Source organism: Microtus oregoni, unplaced genomic scaffold (assembly GCF_018167655.1).
Source record: "Microtus oregoni isolate MIOR12 unplaced genomic scaffold, Mior012 000020F_ref0000438, whole genome shotgun sequence".
NCBI lineage: Eukaryota > Metazoa > Chordata > Mammalia > Rodentia > Cricetidae > Microtus > Microtus oregoni.
The window spans coordinates 16,463,099-16,480,266 of NW_024543079.1; the positions used below are offsets into that span (position 1 = coordinate 16,463,099).

At 43.2% G+C, this 17,168-nt stretch overlaps 1 protein-coding gene across 2 annotated transcripts in view; it reads right to left on the minus strand.

Moving 5' to 3' along the window:
• Positions 1–12,781, minus strand: part of Tm9sf4 (transmembrane 9 superfamily member 4) — a 41,553-nt gene extending 28,772 nt beyond the window's left edge. Inside the window, exon 1 of one of the 2 annotated variants that reach the window (XM_041670655.1) lies at positions 12,743–12,781. In XM_041670655.1, coding sequence (XP_041526589.1) covers positions 12,743–12,757 — 15 coding nt within the window. In that variant the 5' untranslated portion in view covers positions 12,758–12,781. The remainder of the gene's footprint in view (positions 1–12,742) is intronic. The other variant, XM_041670656.1, reaches the window with a different exon arrangement.
• Positions 12,782–17,168: the final 4,387 nt, after the last annotated feature.

Sequence of the window (17,168 nt, forward strand, 5' to 3'; positions counted from 1 at the left end):
GTTCCAGACCAACCTGTACTGCATGAGATTGAGGAGTGGGGGACATGTTAGCACATGCCTTTAATCCTAGCATTCAAGAGACAGAGTCAGGTAATCTTTGTGAATTCAAAACCAGTCTGGTCTACAAAGCGAGGTTCAGGACAGCTAGGGCTATATAGAGAAACTCTATCTCAAACCTCTTCCCCAAACCAAATCAAACCAAACCAAACCAAACAGTCCTACCAATGCCAGATTATTATTACCATTGTTTTTATTTGGGTCTCACTGCATTAACTCTGGCTGACCTGGAACTCATTATGTCGACAGGGCTGGACTTGAGAGGATCTGCTTGCTTCCTATGCGCTAGGACTAAACCACAATACCTAGCTTCATCTAGATTATGGACCATCTGAATCTCTGGGAGTCAGTGTCCTACTTTCAGTATGTTTAAAGGGTATCTAGATGCTCACATACAAAGTGAGATCTGTGGAGAGCACCGGCAGCAGCATTTTCTAGAAGTTTCTTAGAAGCACAGACAGTATGGTTATGCAGTGGGCCTGGCGAATCAGAGTAAATTCTGCAAGACGACCTAGCAGTAAGAGTGAAGAACTAACTGTTCCTGTGGGAGTGAGGAGGAGTGTCCTAGAGTCAACTGGGAAGCAGGAAGTATGGGTCTCTAATTCTCCCCGGTCAGGTTTAAAAGTGTATCCTGACAATCAATAGGGAGGTGGCTATCATATTCAGAGAAGGCATTAAATTTGGGGGCCTCAAATATTGGCAGGGCATTGTAGCCTACCCCTCAGCTAAGCAGTTATGGCCCAACGTTTCTGTCTCCTCATTTTTATAAGAGATTCACGTAAGGGAAGTGGGGTTGGAGCCACTTACTGACCTCTAGGTTACTACTACTACTACTATTATTATTATTATATGGGTGTTTGCCTGTATATACATCTCTGCACCACATGTGTGCCTGATGCCAGTGGAGGCCAGAAGAGAGTGTTGAAACCACTGGAACTAGAGTTACATACAGTTGTAATCTGCCATGTGGGTGCTAGGAAATGAACCACAGATCTCTTAACTGCTGAGCCATCTCTCTAGTCCCAACTACTCTTTTTAGTAACTTTTTTTCATATATGTACATGTGTGTACATATGTGTAACATCTGATGACTTCTCAATTGTTGCCCATCTTTTCTTAGAGATGATCTCTCACTGAACCTAAAGCTCACGGATTAAGCTAGACCAGCTCAGGTATGCAGTGCTGGCTGGGCCTGCTCACTTTCTGTGTGGGTGCTGGGAACCTGAATTCAGGGTCCTCATGCTTGCACGGCAAGCATTTTAGTGACTGCGCCATCTCTCCAGTCCCAAGTCGCTAGTCTCACATGTAAGGCACCAAGATCACTGTTTCTGTTAATGTAAAGAAAACGTGTTCTGGATTTCCTCCTAAGAAGCCTGATACTGGACCTTTAGCCTTATCTGATAAGTGACTCGAAGCACGGACAGAGGATTAAAATCTTCTAAGTTTATCAGGCCAATTAAATCTAAGAAGTTACTTTAGTTCTACCTCCTTCAGAAACAGAATCTCTAGATCTAACTGAGAACACTGCCCAGGGCAGCAGAAGGCTCCCTTGAGACCTCAGGTTGCAGAAGAACGAAAAGTAAATCCGGGAAGACTACAATTAATTTTGGTTCCAAAGTCTCAAACCAATGAAGCCCTTCCTCCTCCCCCAAACAAACAAAACCCAAAAATAAACAGTGAGATTCACGCTCAAGCCAGCAGGAAAGCAACATTAAAAAAGCAACAAGGAACCAGAGTCATTAACACCTGTGAAGAACATAGAACTGAACAGACATGGCAACTGTTTACCTAGCTGCTGTGCTAAGCACCTCTCCCTCACTGCTTATCTCACAGCGGCTACCTGTCCACTTCTGCACCATTGTGCTGTGGATCTCCAGTTAATCTGAGACAGAGAGATAGACTAACTTGGAGGCTGTGACTGTGAGCTAGAAGGAGTGTGCATGCCTAGTATGCTCAGAGCCCTGGGTTTGATTCCAGCATCTAATCCTAGCACTTGGGAGACAGAGGTAGGAGGAATAGATGGATGTTTAAGGTTATCCTCAGCTACAGTGAGTTCTAGGCCAGTCTGGGCTATGTGAGATCCCATCTCAACTCACTCCCCTCCCTCAAACAATAACTTATCCCAGGTCTTGCAACCCAAATATGATGATGGAATTTGTGTGCTCTGTTGAGGCAGGTGAGTTTTAATATAAGATGATGAGCAGGCTGATGGTGGTGCACGCTTTTGATCCCAGCACTCAGGAGGCAAAAGCAGGTGGATCTCCAAGATCAAGGCCAGCCTGGTCTATAGCCTGGTCAGCATCATATATTAAAATGTATGATGCTGATGACAACAGCTAATATTTACTAAATGCCAATATGTGCCAGGCAGTTTTAGGTTCTTCTCATGTATAAGCCTGTATTCCCATTTCATAACTCGGGGGTGGGGTGGGAGCTGTGGCACGTGCCTGTAATCCCAATTACTCGGGAGGCTGCTGAGACAAGAGGATTACTTGAGCCTACAAGTTCAAGACCAACCTCTAAGCAACATAGCAAAATCCCATCTCCAAAAAGGGAGTCGTGGTAGTAGAGAGATGTTCTTCAGTGGTTAATAAGACTTAGTGCTCTTGCAAAGGACATGGGGTCAGTTCCTAGCACCCACGTCAGAAGGCTTACACAGCCTGTATCTCAAGTTCCAGGCGTTCCAATGCCCTCTGGCGTCTTGGGCATCTGCATACAAAACACATTGTGTACAAGCACTCACATAGATGCAAATGTGTACAAATGAATAAATAAGTAAGCTCCGTCTCTAAACAGAACAAAACAAAGAGTATGCTAGAGGGAGATAAACTGGATCATCTTTGAGCAGAGAATTAGCAACGTGAGAGACAGAGCTACTCTCAAGTACTGCCAACACAAGTTCTTAGGTATACAAAAATGATCCTAGTTTATGTATGTATAGCCCATTCTTGCCTGTTTAAATGTGTGAAAGCACATACCAGTGTGTTTGGTGGCACATCTTTAATCCCAGCACTCCAGAAGCAGAGGCAGGTAGATCTCTGTGAGTTTGAGGCTTCTGGTCCACATAGCAAGTTCGAGGCCAGCCACGAATATACAATGAGACCCTGCCCCCGCCCCCTTTTTAAGTATATGCCAAAATCAAAGTAATCAAAAAGGAAAAACTATTTTAGCATGAACACAGACGGAAATATCCTTAAGAAAGTGTTCTGCAATTAATAGCACAAAACCCACCTCAGCTAGGTATGGTGAATTAGACCTGTAACCCCAGCAGTTTGGAGGCAGAACAGAATGAGCTGAGGTCATTCTGGACTATAGAATGTGGTGGTGTTTGACTTATCCCAAGAATGCAAGGAAGGCCTTCTCGCTCGTCAATTACTACCGCATGTCACAGAGGAAAAAAAGTCAGCATCACAACTAACATAGAAAAGGCAGTTCACAAAATTCAACAGTTATCAAAACAACTTAAAGCATAACTAAAAAGGAACTTCCCCAGTCAAAGGGCAGCTATGAAAACCCACAGGCAATCATCACACTTAATGGTGAAAAACTAAATGCTAAGTTCCCTTAAGATCAGGAACAAAAGAGGATACACATTCTTGCCATGTCTATTCTTCTATGGTATAAACCAACACATGAAAGAAAGAAAATTGAAATTGAAACACATCCAAACTGAAAAATTAAGTAACAAATGCTTTTATTTATAGATCATATAATCTTGCATCTAGAACACTCTAAGAAATCTATACAATAACTAGAATTAAACAAGCTGAGGACAAGCACAGACTATCAGATTGATATATAAAAAATAATTGTATTTCTATATATTGGCTATAAGCAACTCAAAAATAAAATTAAAACATGGTTCTACTTGGTATTGAAAAACATTTAAGAATATATATTAAAAATACTTATTATATGCATACACGTACAAATGAGTGTATGTATATCATGTGTGTGGGAGCCTGAGAAGGTCTAAAGGTATTGGAACCCCGGGAACTGGAGTTATAATCACCATGTGGTGCTGGAAGCCAAACCCGGGTCCTCTGAAGGGCAGTCAAGTGCTCTGCACTGCTGACACCTCTCCAGCCCTAAGAACAGGAAGGACTTTGGGCTGAATGCAGTGGAGTGGTAAAGCACTTGCCAAGCATTGTCAACAAAGCTACAACATTACAGATAATAAAGAAAAAAAAAAAAGGGAAAACAAATAGCATTTTGTTTTGGTTCGAGACAGGGTGGCCTCTATGTAGTCTGGGCTGGCCTCACACTCATGGTACTTGTCCTGCTTCAGCCTTTGAGATGCCAGAATACAGGCAAGCACTACCCATGTCTAGGTACATGAAAACGAATTTTAAGGGCTTATTTATTGAAAATTACAAAACACTGGCAAGAGAAACAAAAGCTTTAACTATGTGGTAACCATATTCATAAGTAACATTAGACCATTCACAAAAATAACAAATTCAAAATGAACAACAGATGAAAAAAAAAGCTGAAACTAAAATTCCTAGAAGAAAAACTGTCACTTTAAGTTAAATGAAGATGTTTTAGAGATGCCACCAAAAATATGACCATTTAAATTAATAAATTTCATAAAAATAAAAAATTGTACACTTCTAGGCCATGGACAGGAAAATCTTTGTGAGTGATGTAGGTAGAGGGGACCGGTTCAGGATGCATAAAAAGCTCTTACAACTCAAGGAGGCAGCAACACCCAGTTAACACAGGCCTATAATTAAGTTACCTAAAAGGCCGAGGCAGGAAATCACCAAACTCAAGGCCTGCTTGGCTACAGAGTGAATTCAAAGCCAGCTTGCACAACTTAGTAAGACTCTGTCTCAAAAGAGGAGGTCTGGGCATAGCATTTGCCTAGAACATACCCTAGGTTCAATTCCTAGTACACAAAATAGTGAAAACACAGAGTTCCATCCCGGCTGGATTCCAAGCATCTCCTCAGAGGGCTTGGAACACACACACCCTCAGACTGGGGGAACTACTATAGTTGAAAACTGAAAACAACTCAAAAGTCTAATCGTTAGCAAAAGCAGAAAAAACACTACATCTATGAGCAAAAACAAAAACAAAAAACAACCAATAAACACCACAAGAAGGAATAACCCAGAAAACACTATCCTAAGTAACAGAAGCCAAATGCAGACATTTAAATAACACACGACTCCGTTTCCACGGAATGCCCAGCAAAGGAAATTTACAGAGACAGAAATCAGATTAGTGGAGGTTTGGCTGTGGGAACAAGGGCCTGATTGCACCACTCCCTTGACCAATGTGAGGAAACTTGGGGTAACAGAACTGTCCTATACCATTGTCGTCACTGTAACAAGGGCAAAAGTTTACACAAAGCTAAAGGTCACAAGAGTGATTTGTATACTATGAAGTATAGATTAATATGCCAGAAGGAACTAGCTAGCTGGAGGTGAAAGGATGTGGCAATGTGATGACATCTGGTGAAGCTTGGTGATAAGTGACAATATCTAAGCTGCTGTTTGCTGGAATCATTACAGCAAGCTGGGCTTTTACTGTTTTGAGACAGGGTCTTACTATGTAGTATTGGCTGGCCTGGAACTCCCTATATAGACTAGGTTCGTCTTAAACTCAGAGATTCAATTACCTTTGCACCCCCGACCCCAGTACAAAGACTAAGGGCATATACTACCACAACCAACCTATAATAAGGTTTTAAAAGTAAAAATTATATATGCATAAAGTATTATAAAAATGCCAAGTGACTTATCCAGCTTTTCTATTTTCTCCTTTATTGTTATTGTGTGTCTGCGGTGTGCACGCCATCTGTGCTTATATGCTACAGGGTGTGTAGAGGCCAGAAGACAACTGTAAAGTCAGTTTTCTTCTTCCATCTTTACTTGGATTCCAGGGACCGAACTCAGGTTGCCAAGCTTGCAAAGCCAAGTAATTTATACAGGTTTTAAAAAAATTAACAAATTAAAATTGTACATATTGATTATGTGTTTCTTCATATTTTTTTAATTTTATTTTTGTTTTTTTCGAGACAAGGTTTCTCTGTAGCTTTGGTGCTGTGCCATATTTTTATATTTTCATATACACTTTCCCATATACATGGATCAGCATTATACACAATGATACATACAAATTTTTTAAAAACCTAAGACGAGTCTCATATGTGACCTTGAACTTGCTATATAGACAGGAAACTTTGAACTTCTGTTCTCCTATCTTCATTATCCCGATGCTAAGATTACAGGTATGTAGTACTATGACCAGATTATGCAGTGCTGGATAGAGATGGAACCTAGAGCCTAATGCTTGCTAGGTCAGCATTTTACTAACTGAGCAACATTCCCAGTAATATATTTATATATATATATTTTTCTCTGTTTTGTTTTTTGAGATTGCATTTCTTGGTATAATCTTGGCTGTCCTGGAATTTTCTCTGGGCTCGAACTCACAGAGATCTGCCTGCCTCTGTTTCCCGAGTGTTGGGGTTAAAGGTGTGCACCACCACTGCCTGGCTTACATTTATATTTTAAGGGAAGGAAATGCACTGCCTGTAAAATTACCTAGATGGGAGACATATGAAATGTCCAGAAACAGAAAATTTGATCACCAGGTTTTCAGGTGATAACTAAATCAGCAATTCTAACCTTGGGAGAGTCTTGTAAACTCCCACAAAATGCTGATAAGAGCTACATATCCTAATGTCAAAAGTCCTAATATTAGGATGTTGCCCGATTTAAGAAGGCTTGAAGACTTAGCAGTTTATGGGTCCCAAAGCTTGAGAGGATGGTGAATCCCTGTATATTGGGAAATTTCTGTCTTGTTCTTTGGTCTTTTGTCAAAATTATTATTAGATTTTACAAGTGAGTGTTTGCCTGCATATGTATCTGTACACCACATGTATGCCTGAAGTCAGAGAAGGCACAGGCTCTCCTGGAGCAGGAACTGGAATCACGGATGGCACCCACCGAGAACAAGTCTTCTTACCACTGCGCCATCATCCATCTAGCCCTGACTTGTGTCTCAGTCCATTCCACAGCATCACAAGACTGTAGGAGCAGCCTGTCAGGAACCAGATGATGGCAATCGAGAACTCTCTGCAGGTAATCTAACACTCCACCCCTGGCAAAAGTACCAGTGACCTGGAAAGTTGAAAAGCTCAAGGGACCCAAGAATCAGTTTCTCCTGTTTTGTTTTTTAAATTCTTGGGGTCTGGATGTTAAGAAGCAACTGGCAAACTCCCCACCCCCCGACCCATAGTAACCTAAGAGAAGGGTACTAGGAAAAAAAATATTCAGCCTGCCAATTTTGCCCTTTTGAAAGCTGTGGACAGTTAACCTCTCCCAAAGAAAACAGGGAGTTTCTCCTAGAAGTGAAAATTGTTCATCCAATAGCATTTCTGTGACCAGATGTTAACCTCTTCCTTTTTGGAGCTCTCTGCTTCTCCAGCTTCTCCTATAAATAGCATCACCTAGCCACACAGCTGGGACCAATCTTGAACAGGCCATTTCTGTGCAGTCCTCCAGAAGCAGCAGCGCCTTTCTCAGGGCACACTGGAGCCTGCTATCTTGTTCTTCCTCTCTGCACGCAGCACCGCTTTAAGGTCAGGGACTACTCCCCAGATTAAGGAACTGAGGCACAGGGGTGGGGGTAGGGAGGCTATCAAGGCATTGTTTGCCAGCAGTTAACTGAAATCAATTATCTAATTAGTTAAAGCTCCCTAAGAATTCAACCACAGGTGAATGAGGCTAAAGACAACTAAAGATCACTCACCAAGACCCCCAAGAAGCTAAAGAACTCACCCAGCTACATGAAAATAACAAAATACTCAGAACTAAATTAGCCACTAGCAACTAAAAATGCAGCCTTTACTTCAGAACAGAGACACGACAGCTAAACAGAAACAAGGCAAGACTAAAAACCTTCCAGAGGAGGTGGAGTTAGGGAGGCCTGTCAGGAAGGAGGAAGTCCAGGTGAAATGACTGCTTGTCCCTGCCCTCGGGGGCATTCACAAAATAGCTCCCAGGTCGGCAGACGGTAGGCCCAGACAAGGAAGGCCAACAACACTTCAACTCTGGGATGCTGGCTACAAAGCGCTAGGCACTCAGATCACTATTACAATAATTCTTTTGAGGAGTCTCATCCCCACTTTCAAATTATGGGACTAGATTCAGTATGGGACGGTGGGTAAGCTCTGGAGATGGCTGGAGGAGGTGCTGCGGTAACACCGAATGTAGAGAACGTCCTGAACTTGTGCAAGTTTTACATCTATTTCGCCACAATGAAAATAGTAAGAAAAAAAATAACAGGCTTCCAGAGGCAAGAAGTTTGCCCAGTCACAAAAGTAATTCTACCCCCTGCTTTTACACCCTGGGAGGCTCTGTCAGCTTATGGCAGCGGATGTGGGTGAGAAATCGTACTGGACATATTGGATGGCACAGAGGAAGCAATGAAGAGGAATGAGGTGGAATTGAGAAAGTCTTGGGTGTCCCCCACTCCTGGGAAACAATAGTGACAGCAAATGGTTCAGGGATCAAAGCAGCATAAGGCAGCGGCCCCTACCATCCGTGGCCAGATGGCTCTGCTCATACTGGGTCCTTCCCACCTCCCTGCCAGTGCTCAGAGATCAAAACTCAACCTTCTCCAACATTCTGTAACCCACTTCTTTAATTCCAAGATCAAAGGAGACCTTTTGTTCAAGTTGTAAAACAGAGACCAAGAGGCAACTAAATACCATCTCCTCTGCATTTCCTGGGGGCTGAGGGCCTCCTTTAAAAGAGACTGCTTGGAGAAACACATTAACCAAGGCTTGGTATAGACACTCAGTTCCCAGGATACAGTGGTTCATGCAGAATATGTCCCAGGTGAGGCAACTCAAGGAAGCAGACAGAAAATATCCCCAACACAACACCCTGGAGGGGAGGGAGCACAAGAACGGTGATTGGTACAAACAAATTCAACTGCACAGTTCATTAGCAAAAGCAGCTTTGATGTGAGCGCTCGCTGCAGAGCATTCCACCTGAACTCAGAAATCCATCAAGTCCAGTTTTTCTAAAGGCAATCTCTCTCTCGCCTGGAACTTCCTATGTAGGCCAGGCTGGCAGAACTCTCAGAAATGCACCTGCCTCTGCCTCCTCAGTGCTGGGATTAATGGCATGTACTACCACCCCCAGCTGAAGTTCAAGTTTTAATGCCACATATGACATCTACATAAACAGACCAAGAAAGCCAAATCCATTTGCCAGGCCACACATGAAATCAATGCCTGTACTACAATGAGCCAAGCTTTTGCCTCCTTCTCCAGTGTGACTGATGCTCTAAAAGCCCAAAGGAGACAGCAGCTGCCACCACATGAAACTGAGTCAGAGGAGCTGCCTGCCTCCTGCTCCACTTCCATCCAGCTGCCCTATCAGCACCACCTTTATTGGCTCCAACCTGGTGTCAGTCAGCTTATTACTCTGCCCTACATGGAACAAAAGCCTTCAAACTAGAATAAACCGGCCCAGGACCTCTACTCCCAGGCATGTATACTGGAACACTGAAACACGCTATGTAAAGATGCACACAAAGTTCACAGCGGGATTATTCCAGCAGCTAAGGGATAGAGAGACTGTGGTCTATCCATACAGCACAACGGTTTAGCCATTTAGAAAGAATAAAGTACTAGGAATGTTACATACAACATGGATGAACTTTGAAAGTGCATGGAAAAGTAAAGCAGTTAGGTAAGAAACACCACATACTGTACATTCTCTTTATATGAAATGAGGGAAGGTAAAGCCTCAGAGACAGGAAATCAGGGGCTGCCGGAGACTAGGAGGAGCAAAGCCTGGGAGTGATATGAATGCTTCTTTGTAGATTGATGAAAATGTTCTGGAATTACACATGATCCTCTAAATACGCCAGACCCCACGAACTGTGAACTTTAAAAGGGCTCAGTGTTAGAAGCACTCACTGCTCCCGCGGAGGATCTGGCTTTGCTTCCCTGAACCCACAAGGTGGCTCACAACCATCTGGAGCGCCAGTTCCAGTCATCTCTTCTGGTTTCCCCAGGCACCAGGCATGCACACGGTGCACATACATGCACACAGACAAACACATAAAATTTAAAAAGATCTTTTAATAAGGGGCGATTTTGTGCTATATGAGTCATATCCATAGAGATAAAACTATAATAAAAGCTAATACAGTGTGAGACAGGCAATATATAAGGAAAATAGAATATTATATGCCTATGAATGTACTCAATGGGCATTTCCCAAGTTCCATTAAAATATTCCCAAGAGTAGCTTCCTGTAATGAGATATGAGCCTGCTTCTCAATTCTGACCCAGCCAGATGAATTCTATCCTGTAACTTTATAGGGTGGTCTAATCCAGGGCAGAAGACAAACTCCTGGCCTCCTTTCCCTATAGCCAGAAGTCTTACTCTGCAGATTCAGGAAACACTGTTGTGCTTAGCAGACTTGGGCAGCACCTGTACAATTGGGGAAGAGCCATTCATGACAGTAAGAGGGAGGGGGAAAGCCCTTGAACTGTAATATCTACAACTCTAACTTTCAAAGTAAACAGCTTCCTCAAGTCCCAGCCTGTTCACATAGCCACCGAGTCCACTAGCTAAGTTCCTCTCAGCATGACTTGCCTCAGAAGCTGATCCACCCCAAAATAGATCTATATGCCCCACCCAAAATGGTTGCAAAATAGCTTACGTGTATGAAGGCGTGGGGACAGTTCTGACTTCAGTGTGTAGTAACATGCTTGGCACAGACCAAATTCCCATCTACCTGTGACTCCACATACACCTCTGCACAAACTTGCCCTGTGTCTCCTCACTAAACATGCAGCTTTTTGTGTGCCTTTAAAACTGGCCGCGGCATACAGCACACTCTCCATTTTCACTATTTCTCTGTCTGCCTCACTGTAGATTTCTGCAAACGAAAGAAGCTCCACAAGGGTGGGACCCTGACCCTCTGACAATTATACACCTGGTTCCATGCACTGACTGGGCTCTCAAATATTTGCTGATTAAATAAAATACATACTAGAAACACATATTGCTAACTTATAAACTCTTAAAACTCTGTACAGGACAGAAACTTCCCAGTGTAGTGCCATAAATATCACTTTATTGAACTCTCTATGGGCAAGAAAGGGTGTGACTTCCTGTCTTCCCATCAGCCTTGTTCTGAATGAGGCAAAGGAGAAAACGGGTTCAACTTTCCACCCTGAGGATTTGTCCCCACTTCATTGATTCAGACTGAAGCCTGAAGCCACAGAAACCAGCTAAAGCTTTGAAACATTTTCCCCCAAAACAGTGCAGAGAACAAACCCTGGCTCTTGTGTAGGCTCAGCAAGGGCTCTACCAATGAGCTACACTCCCCCAAGCCATGAAATCCTTTACCTGACTTCTCGGTTTATAAAAAAGAAAACTGTTTTAAAAAACAATTAAGTTAGCAATTTGCTAACAGCAGGGAATCCTGTCAGATGATTAACCTGACCCTGTTTAGAGAAAACCAACAGCACACAGCTTAAGCAAGAGTTTTCCTTTGGTGGAGTCAAATGTCACAAGCTTGTTCTTTGGGTCTTTCTTGTCATTCACTATCAGGATGAAATAAAATTTTATCTTCTGAGGAAGAATATATAGGGCCACCCAGGAAATTTCACCTCGGTTCTTATTCCTTGGCTAACAGAATTTGAGCTGAATTTCTCAGAGAAAAGCCGGTCCTTCCAAAACTCAATTCTGTGGTTCCATAATAGAAGCCAGCAAGTTGTGACCCACCCTCCAGACACAGCTGTCACCTCACCCATCTCACCCATAAAGAGCCTTAAGTCCAGTCAGCTTCGTGACAGCGAGTCTTCATCTATAAGGAGCTGTACAGCATGGGAAGGGGACGCGGACAGGTAGGGGCCGGGGGTGTTTTTAAACAGCTGTACAGGTTCCTCCTCCATTAAAATCACAGGACTGCTTGGGAAAGTGTAGATTCTTGAGCACTGCCTAACCCTAAGGAACTGCACTCTTTGGGGGTGAAGCTCAGGAAACTGCATTTTAACATGCCTCCCCATCCACAACCTAAGATTTCCATGCACGGTGAAGTTTAAAAGCCAATTGGATAAAAGCACTTTAGGAGAGATAATGAGTTTTGACAGGAAGGCAGGAGGAAAGGACCTGGGGATGGAAGATGGGCACAAGGTGCCCTGATAGAGCAGCAAACAAGCGGGATGCGTTATGGGAACAGCTGTGGGTGCATTTAAGGACAGGGCTTGGGCTAAGAGGTGGTCCGAAGCGAGGCAGCATCCGCAGACTGGTCAAGATGATGGGGATACGGGGAGAGCTGGGTCTGAACGTGAGGAGGAGGAGCGAAGGTAGAGATAACGGAGAATGAGACAAGGCCAGGAGGTGAAAATTGGGAAATAGGGGTGACAAGGGGGCGGGAACGAAAGCAGAAACGAGAACCGCGGAGACACTATTTGAGGTCTTCTTTCCAAGCGGCACCTCCCCTAAAACTCCAGGCCCTGACAAGTCTAGGTGGAAGCCAATGCTGGCGAAAGGGATTTTGTGAGGGGCCAACCCAGTGAAGGGCAACCCGAGCAGGGGTTCTGAAGGAGGCTGGGGACCAGGCCATGGGGTGCCGGAAGGTCCTGGGCTAGCCAGGGGGCCCTGCTCCAGCTCCGGTTCCCGGAGTCTCCTTCACTCACCATCGCCGCCGCCATCTTGGATCCACGTGTCGCCGTGATGACGTCAGCGGAAGTGGTGCTTCCCTGAGTACGGACTGTAACTCCACAAGGGGGTCGCTTCGCTTCAGTTGCTTTTGTAGTCGCACTAGTGAGGAGGTAAAGGAGACTTAATTTCTCCTTGGAAAACTTGTCTTAACAGTGAGGTCTCTGAGCAGGTAAAGAGAGAATACGATGTAACTATTGGAGCCATATTAACTCCTGGCAGACAGTGCTCCTCCCCCCACTCCTTTTGCATTGTGGGTAATTGGGGTGTGTAGAAACAGGCGCGCTCTCTGGATGCCATCTTTACTATTGGCAGAAAGACCCGTTGCTAGGGTTACCCGAGACCTTAATTGTGAGACAGAAGGCTTGGTAAACCCTCTCTGACAGCAGCTGGATTCCAAGTAATTTGTAATTATGTGTTTAGATATTTACTTGACTATTATATATTCTCTAATACTAATAATACTAATCGGCTGTAATCCCTATGACGGTAAGACTGTCTTTCACCTTACCCTGGCTTTTTGTCGTCTCTAAAATGGGGCAGATTTCTAGATTACTTTCATAACTGATTTATGTTGAGTATTCACGGATCGTACACAGGAAGTATTCGATAAATAATTGTCATTATATGATCATGTACATTCCTTCCCGTAGATGGTAGGTCCCTCAAACAATACACTGTTAAATGACTCTCTGAAAATACTTAGCCCGAACGGCATCTTTTGCGAAGACATCTTTTGTTGTTGTTTGAGAAAGTTGATATAGTCAACTTGTTATGCCCGTGTTCCGCTTCTGTAACCCACCTGTTTGCCAGCTCCTCCATTTGGAAGCCTCCACTCCTGAACTGATCTCTTGTGCCCGGTCTCCAGTGCTGATCTCTTGAACCCCAATTTTAGGGAGAGACAACCAGTATACACGATTTTTTTTTTAAAGGCTTGCTTTGATTACTTTGGCCGTGATAATTTGGGTCAGTGGTCTTTCTCCTCTCTAATCTTGGGGTTAACATGTCCTGGTTAGTTTTCTTTTTCTTTTTCTTTTTTTTTTTTTTTTTTTTTTTTTTTTTGATTTTTCGAGACAGGGTTTCTCTGTGGCTTTGGAGCCTGTCCTGGAACTAGCTCTGTAGACCAGGCTGGTCTCGAACTCACAGAGATCCGCCTGCCTCTGCCTCCCGAGTGCTGGGATTAAAGGCGTGCGCCACCACCGCCCGGCCTCCTGGTTAGTTTTCATTGTTAGTTTCTAGTATTGGTTTAAAAAGGGCTGGCGGGGGTGGGGCCTGCACTGGTAAGTTTTAGTCCAGCCTGAACAAGAGAAAGAGAGAGCGAGCCCCTGGGGTGGCGGGGGGGGGGGGGGGGGGGGGGGGGGGGGGACCACTTAGCCTTGCTGAACGCTGCGGCTCTTGGTGCTGTTCACAACAGCTGAGGGTTCTAGTTATCCCATTCCTCATCTTGGCAGGGAACAGTTGAATTCCGACCACCACTGTGGTCAACCACCACTCTGGTAGGTTCTTCTACATAAATGTCTACTAACAGCCTTCTCATCCCTGTATGAGCATCTATCATGAATAATAAAAATCAGAGAGAGAAATTGGTGTTCAACCTGAAGGTCAGAAAAGCAAAGCAGTCAGCCACTGGCTCTTACCTCTACCTCAGAGGTAGAGGTAATGGCGATCCTGCCTCCAGGAATCGTCAGAATGAGACTGAGCTGAGATGGGTCTCCTCCTGTTTTATATTCCTCTCTAATGCTGGGATTAAAGGCATACATGACTACTGCCCAGTTTCTTTGGCTAACTAGTGTGGCTACTGGGATTAAAGGTGTGTGCCACCACTGCCTGCTCTATATCACTGACCAGTATGGCTGTTTTAGTTTCTGATCTTCAGGCAAGCTTTATTTATTAAAATACAAATAAAATATCACTACATTTCCCCCTTTTGTCTAAAATTAAAAGGCTATAACTAATATAAGAAAACTATACATAATAACTACAGACAATAAGTACATCAACAATGTCTAGTCCATTTGCATTTGACAAATTTAGAGAAAATCCTCCATATCTATCCTATCTTGGTGAGTCCAAAGTCTTGTACCTAATTTATTTTCTATAATAATTTGCTTTCTACATCAGGTGAACAAGGAAAACTCTAACTCTATCTAGTTTTCAACTCCCTCAGAGACCCAAGAAGGAGATAATATTAACTGAGTAAGCAGGAAGTGCAAGTAAGTGACTTCGGGAAATTGTGAGAAATGCAGAAACAGCTGGCTGCCTGGACAGTCACCCAAAGTTCCTCTGCAAAATTGGAGCATCCATCTTTGGCCTATAGGCCTAGAAAATCTGACAGACTTTTCTATGAAGCAGGGTTTTTGAAGGACTTGCCTGCCTTGTCTGGGCAAGGTTTGGCAGCCACTCCCTTTTGTGTCCTGCTTGTCCCATTAGGACATCCCATATCACAGCATACCATCAGCAGTTGAGGCAAGGGCACTTTCTTGCCCAGTGGCTTACTTTTGTCACAAAGAAAGCAAATTCCATGTGGAGTTTCTTTGATGCCCATCATCTTCTCTGAAGTAGATTGGTGCTGCCAGGGGCAGACATTGTCTCATTGTCATAAAGAAAAGAACCTATGTTATTAAAACATCTTAAATGCCATATTTTGTAGTGTTTGAAGATGACCTGTCTATCTAAAATATATCTTTGTTTGACCTTAAAAACATACCAAGGAGTTGGAGAGATGACTCAGCCATCATGGGCACTGGCTGCTCTTCCAGAAGTCCTGAGTTCAATTCCCCACAACCACATGGTGGCTCACAACCATCTGTGATGAGATCTAGTGCCCTCTTCTGGCTTGCAGGCATATATGCAGGCAGAACACTATGTAATAAATGAATAAATCTTCAAAAAAGAAAGAAAACATACCTAATGTGACTACAAGTTCAATTATAATAGGTGATTAGCTACTAACCTGCATTTTTCTTTCTTTCTTTCTTTCTTTCTTTCCTTTTTTTTTGGATTTTTCGAGACAGGGTTTCTCTATGGCTTTGGAGCCTGTCCTGGAACTAGCACTGTAGACCAGGCTGGTCTCGAACTCACAGAGATCTGCCTGCCTCTGCCTCCCGAGTGCTGGGATTAAAGGCGTGCGCCACCACCGCCCGGCCTGCGTTTTCTTATTATTCTATTATTTCTTATTAGTCTATTCAAGGACTAGAAATTTGCATTACATTGTTAAATGAGCTGTATAGGTACAATACCTTGAACAAGATTAGAAACATGTACAGTCTGTTTTAACAAAGCTAATCTCAATTTTGTATTAATATACAAAATTTGTATACAATATACAAAAGTCCAATCCAATGTAAAACATTTAAAACTAGTGGTTGCTTTCTAAAAGTAGATTTAATAATCTACCTTTTTATCTTATCATATCTATATCATCCCTTTTTTTCCCAAAGTAGATTCTACCCTTTTATCCTATCATATCTGTAGCTCCCTGTATTTCTCTCTATATCTGTTCAAATTTCCTGCCTGGCTTTACTTTGCTAAACCATTGGCAGAAACCAATAAATTCATCAACCAAGAAAAGCAACACATGTATAGAAGGACATCCCACATGATGAGCAACTGGTTCACCTATCAAAAGGTAAACTTTTTCCCCTCTTGTTGAATATGGTGGTCAAGTTACTTGCTTTGACCAATAGAATGAATTATGAGTGTCTTCCAGTTCTGTACCGAGGCCTTAAGAGGCTTGGCAGCTTCTTCTACCCCAGGATATAAATAAAGCTAGGTGTCCTGCTGGAGAGCCCTGTAAAGTGACAGGTCCACTTCGTTCCTAGAGGCATTCTAGAAGTTCCACCTGACATTACACATATGCATGAAATTAGTTTGAAGAGCATAATTTATTGGCATTGTGTAAGACAAAAGAACTACATGGTTGAACCTAGTTGATTTAGTTTTGGGGATGGCTTATTACGAAGCCTGAAACACACACTGGTAAATGACTGTACCTGTCCCAACCATCCCAAAGAGCAGATATAGTCCTAGAGGGCAGGGAGCTAGAGAAACAGGAAGGATTTACCAGTCTTGCAGTAACTCTGAATTGCAAACTTGTGACCAGTTCTACTGTGGCTTAAATCTTGGAAATCTCTTATATCTCGGTCTGCTTAAGGAAGAATACTGATGGGACTGGAAGGATGGCTCAGCAGTTAGGAGCACTGGTTGATCTTCCAGAGGATCAGGGTTCAAGTCTCGGCACCTACATGGCTACTCACAATTGTTTATAACTCCAGTTTCTTGGGAATCTGATGCCCTCTTATGGCCTCTGCAGGCTTCAGGCATGCAAATGGTGCACAGCCATACATGCAGCAAAACACCCATACAAACTACATAAAAGAATATATTCATATCAATAAATAAATA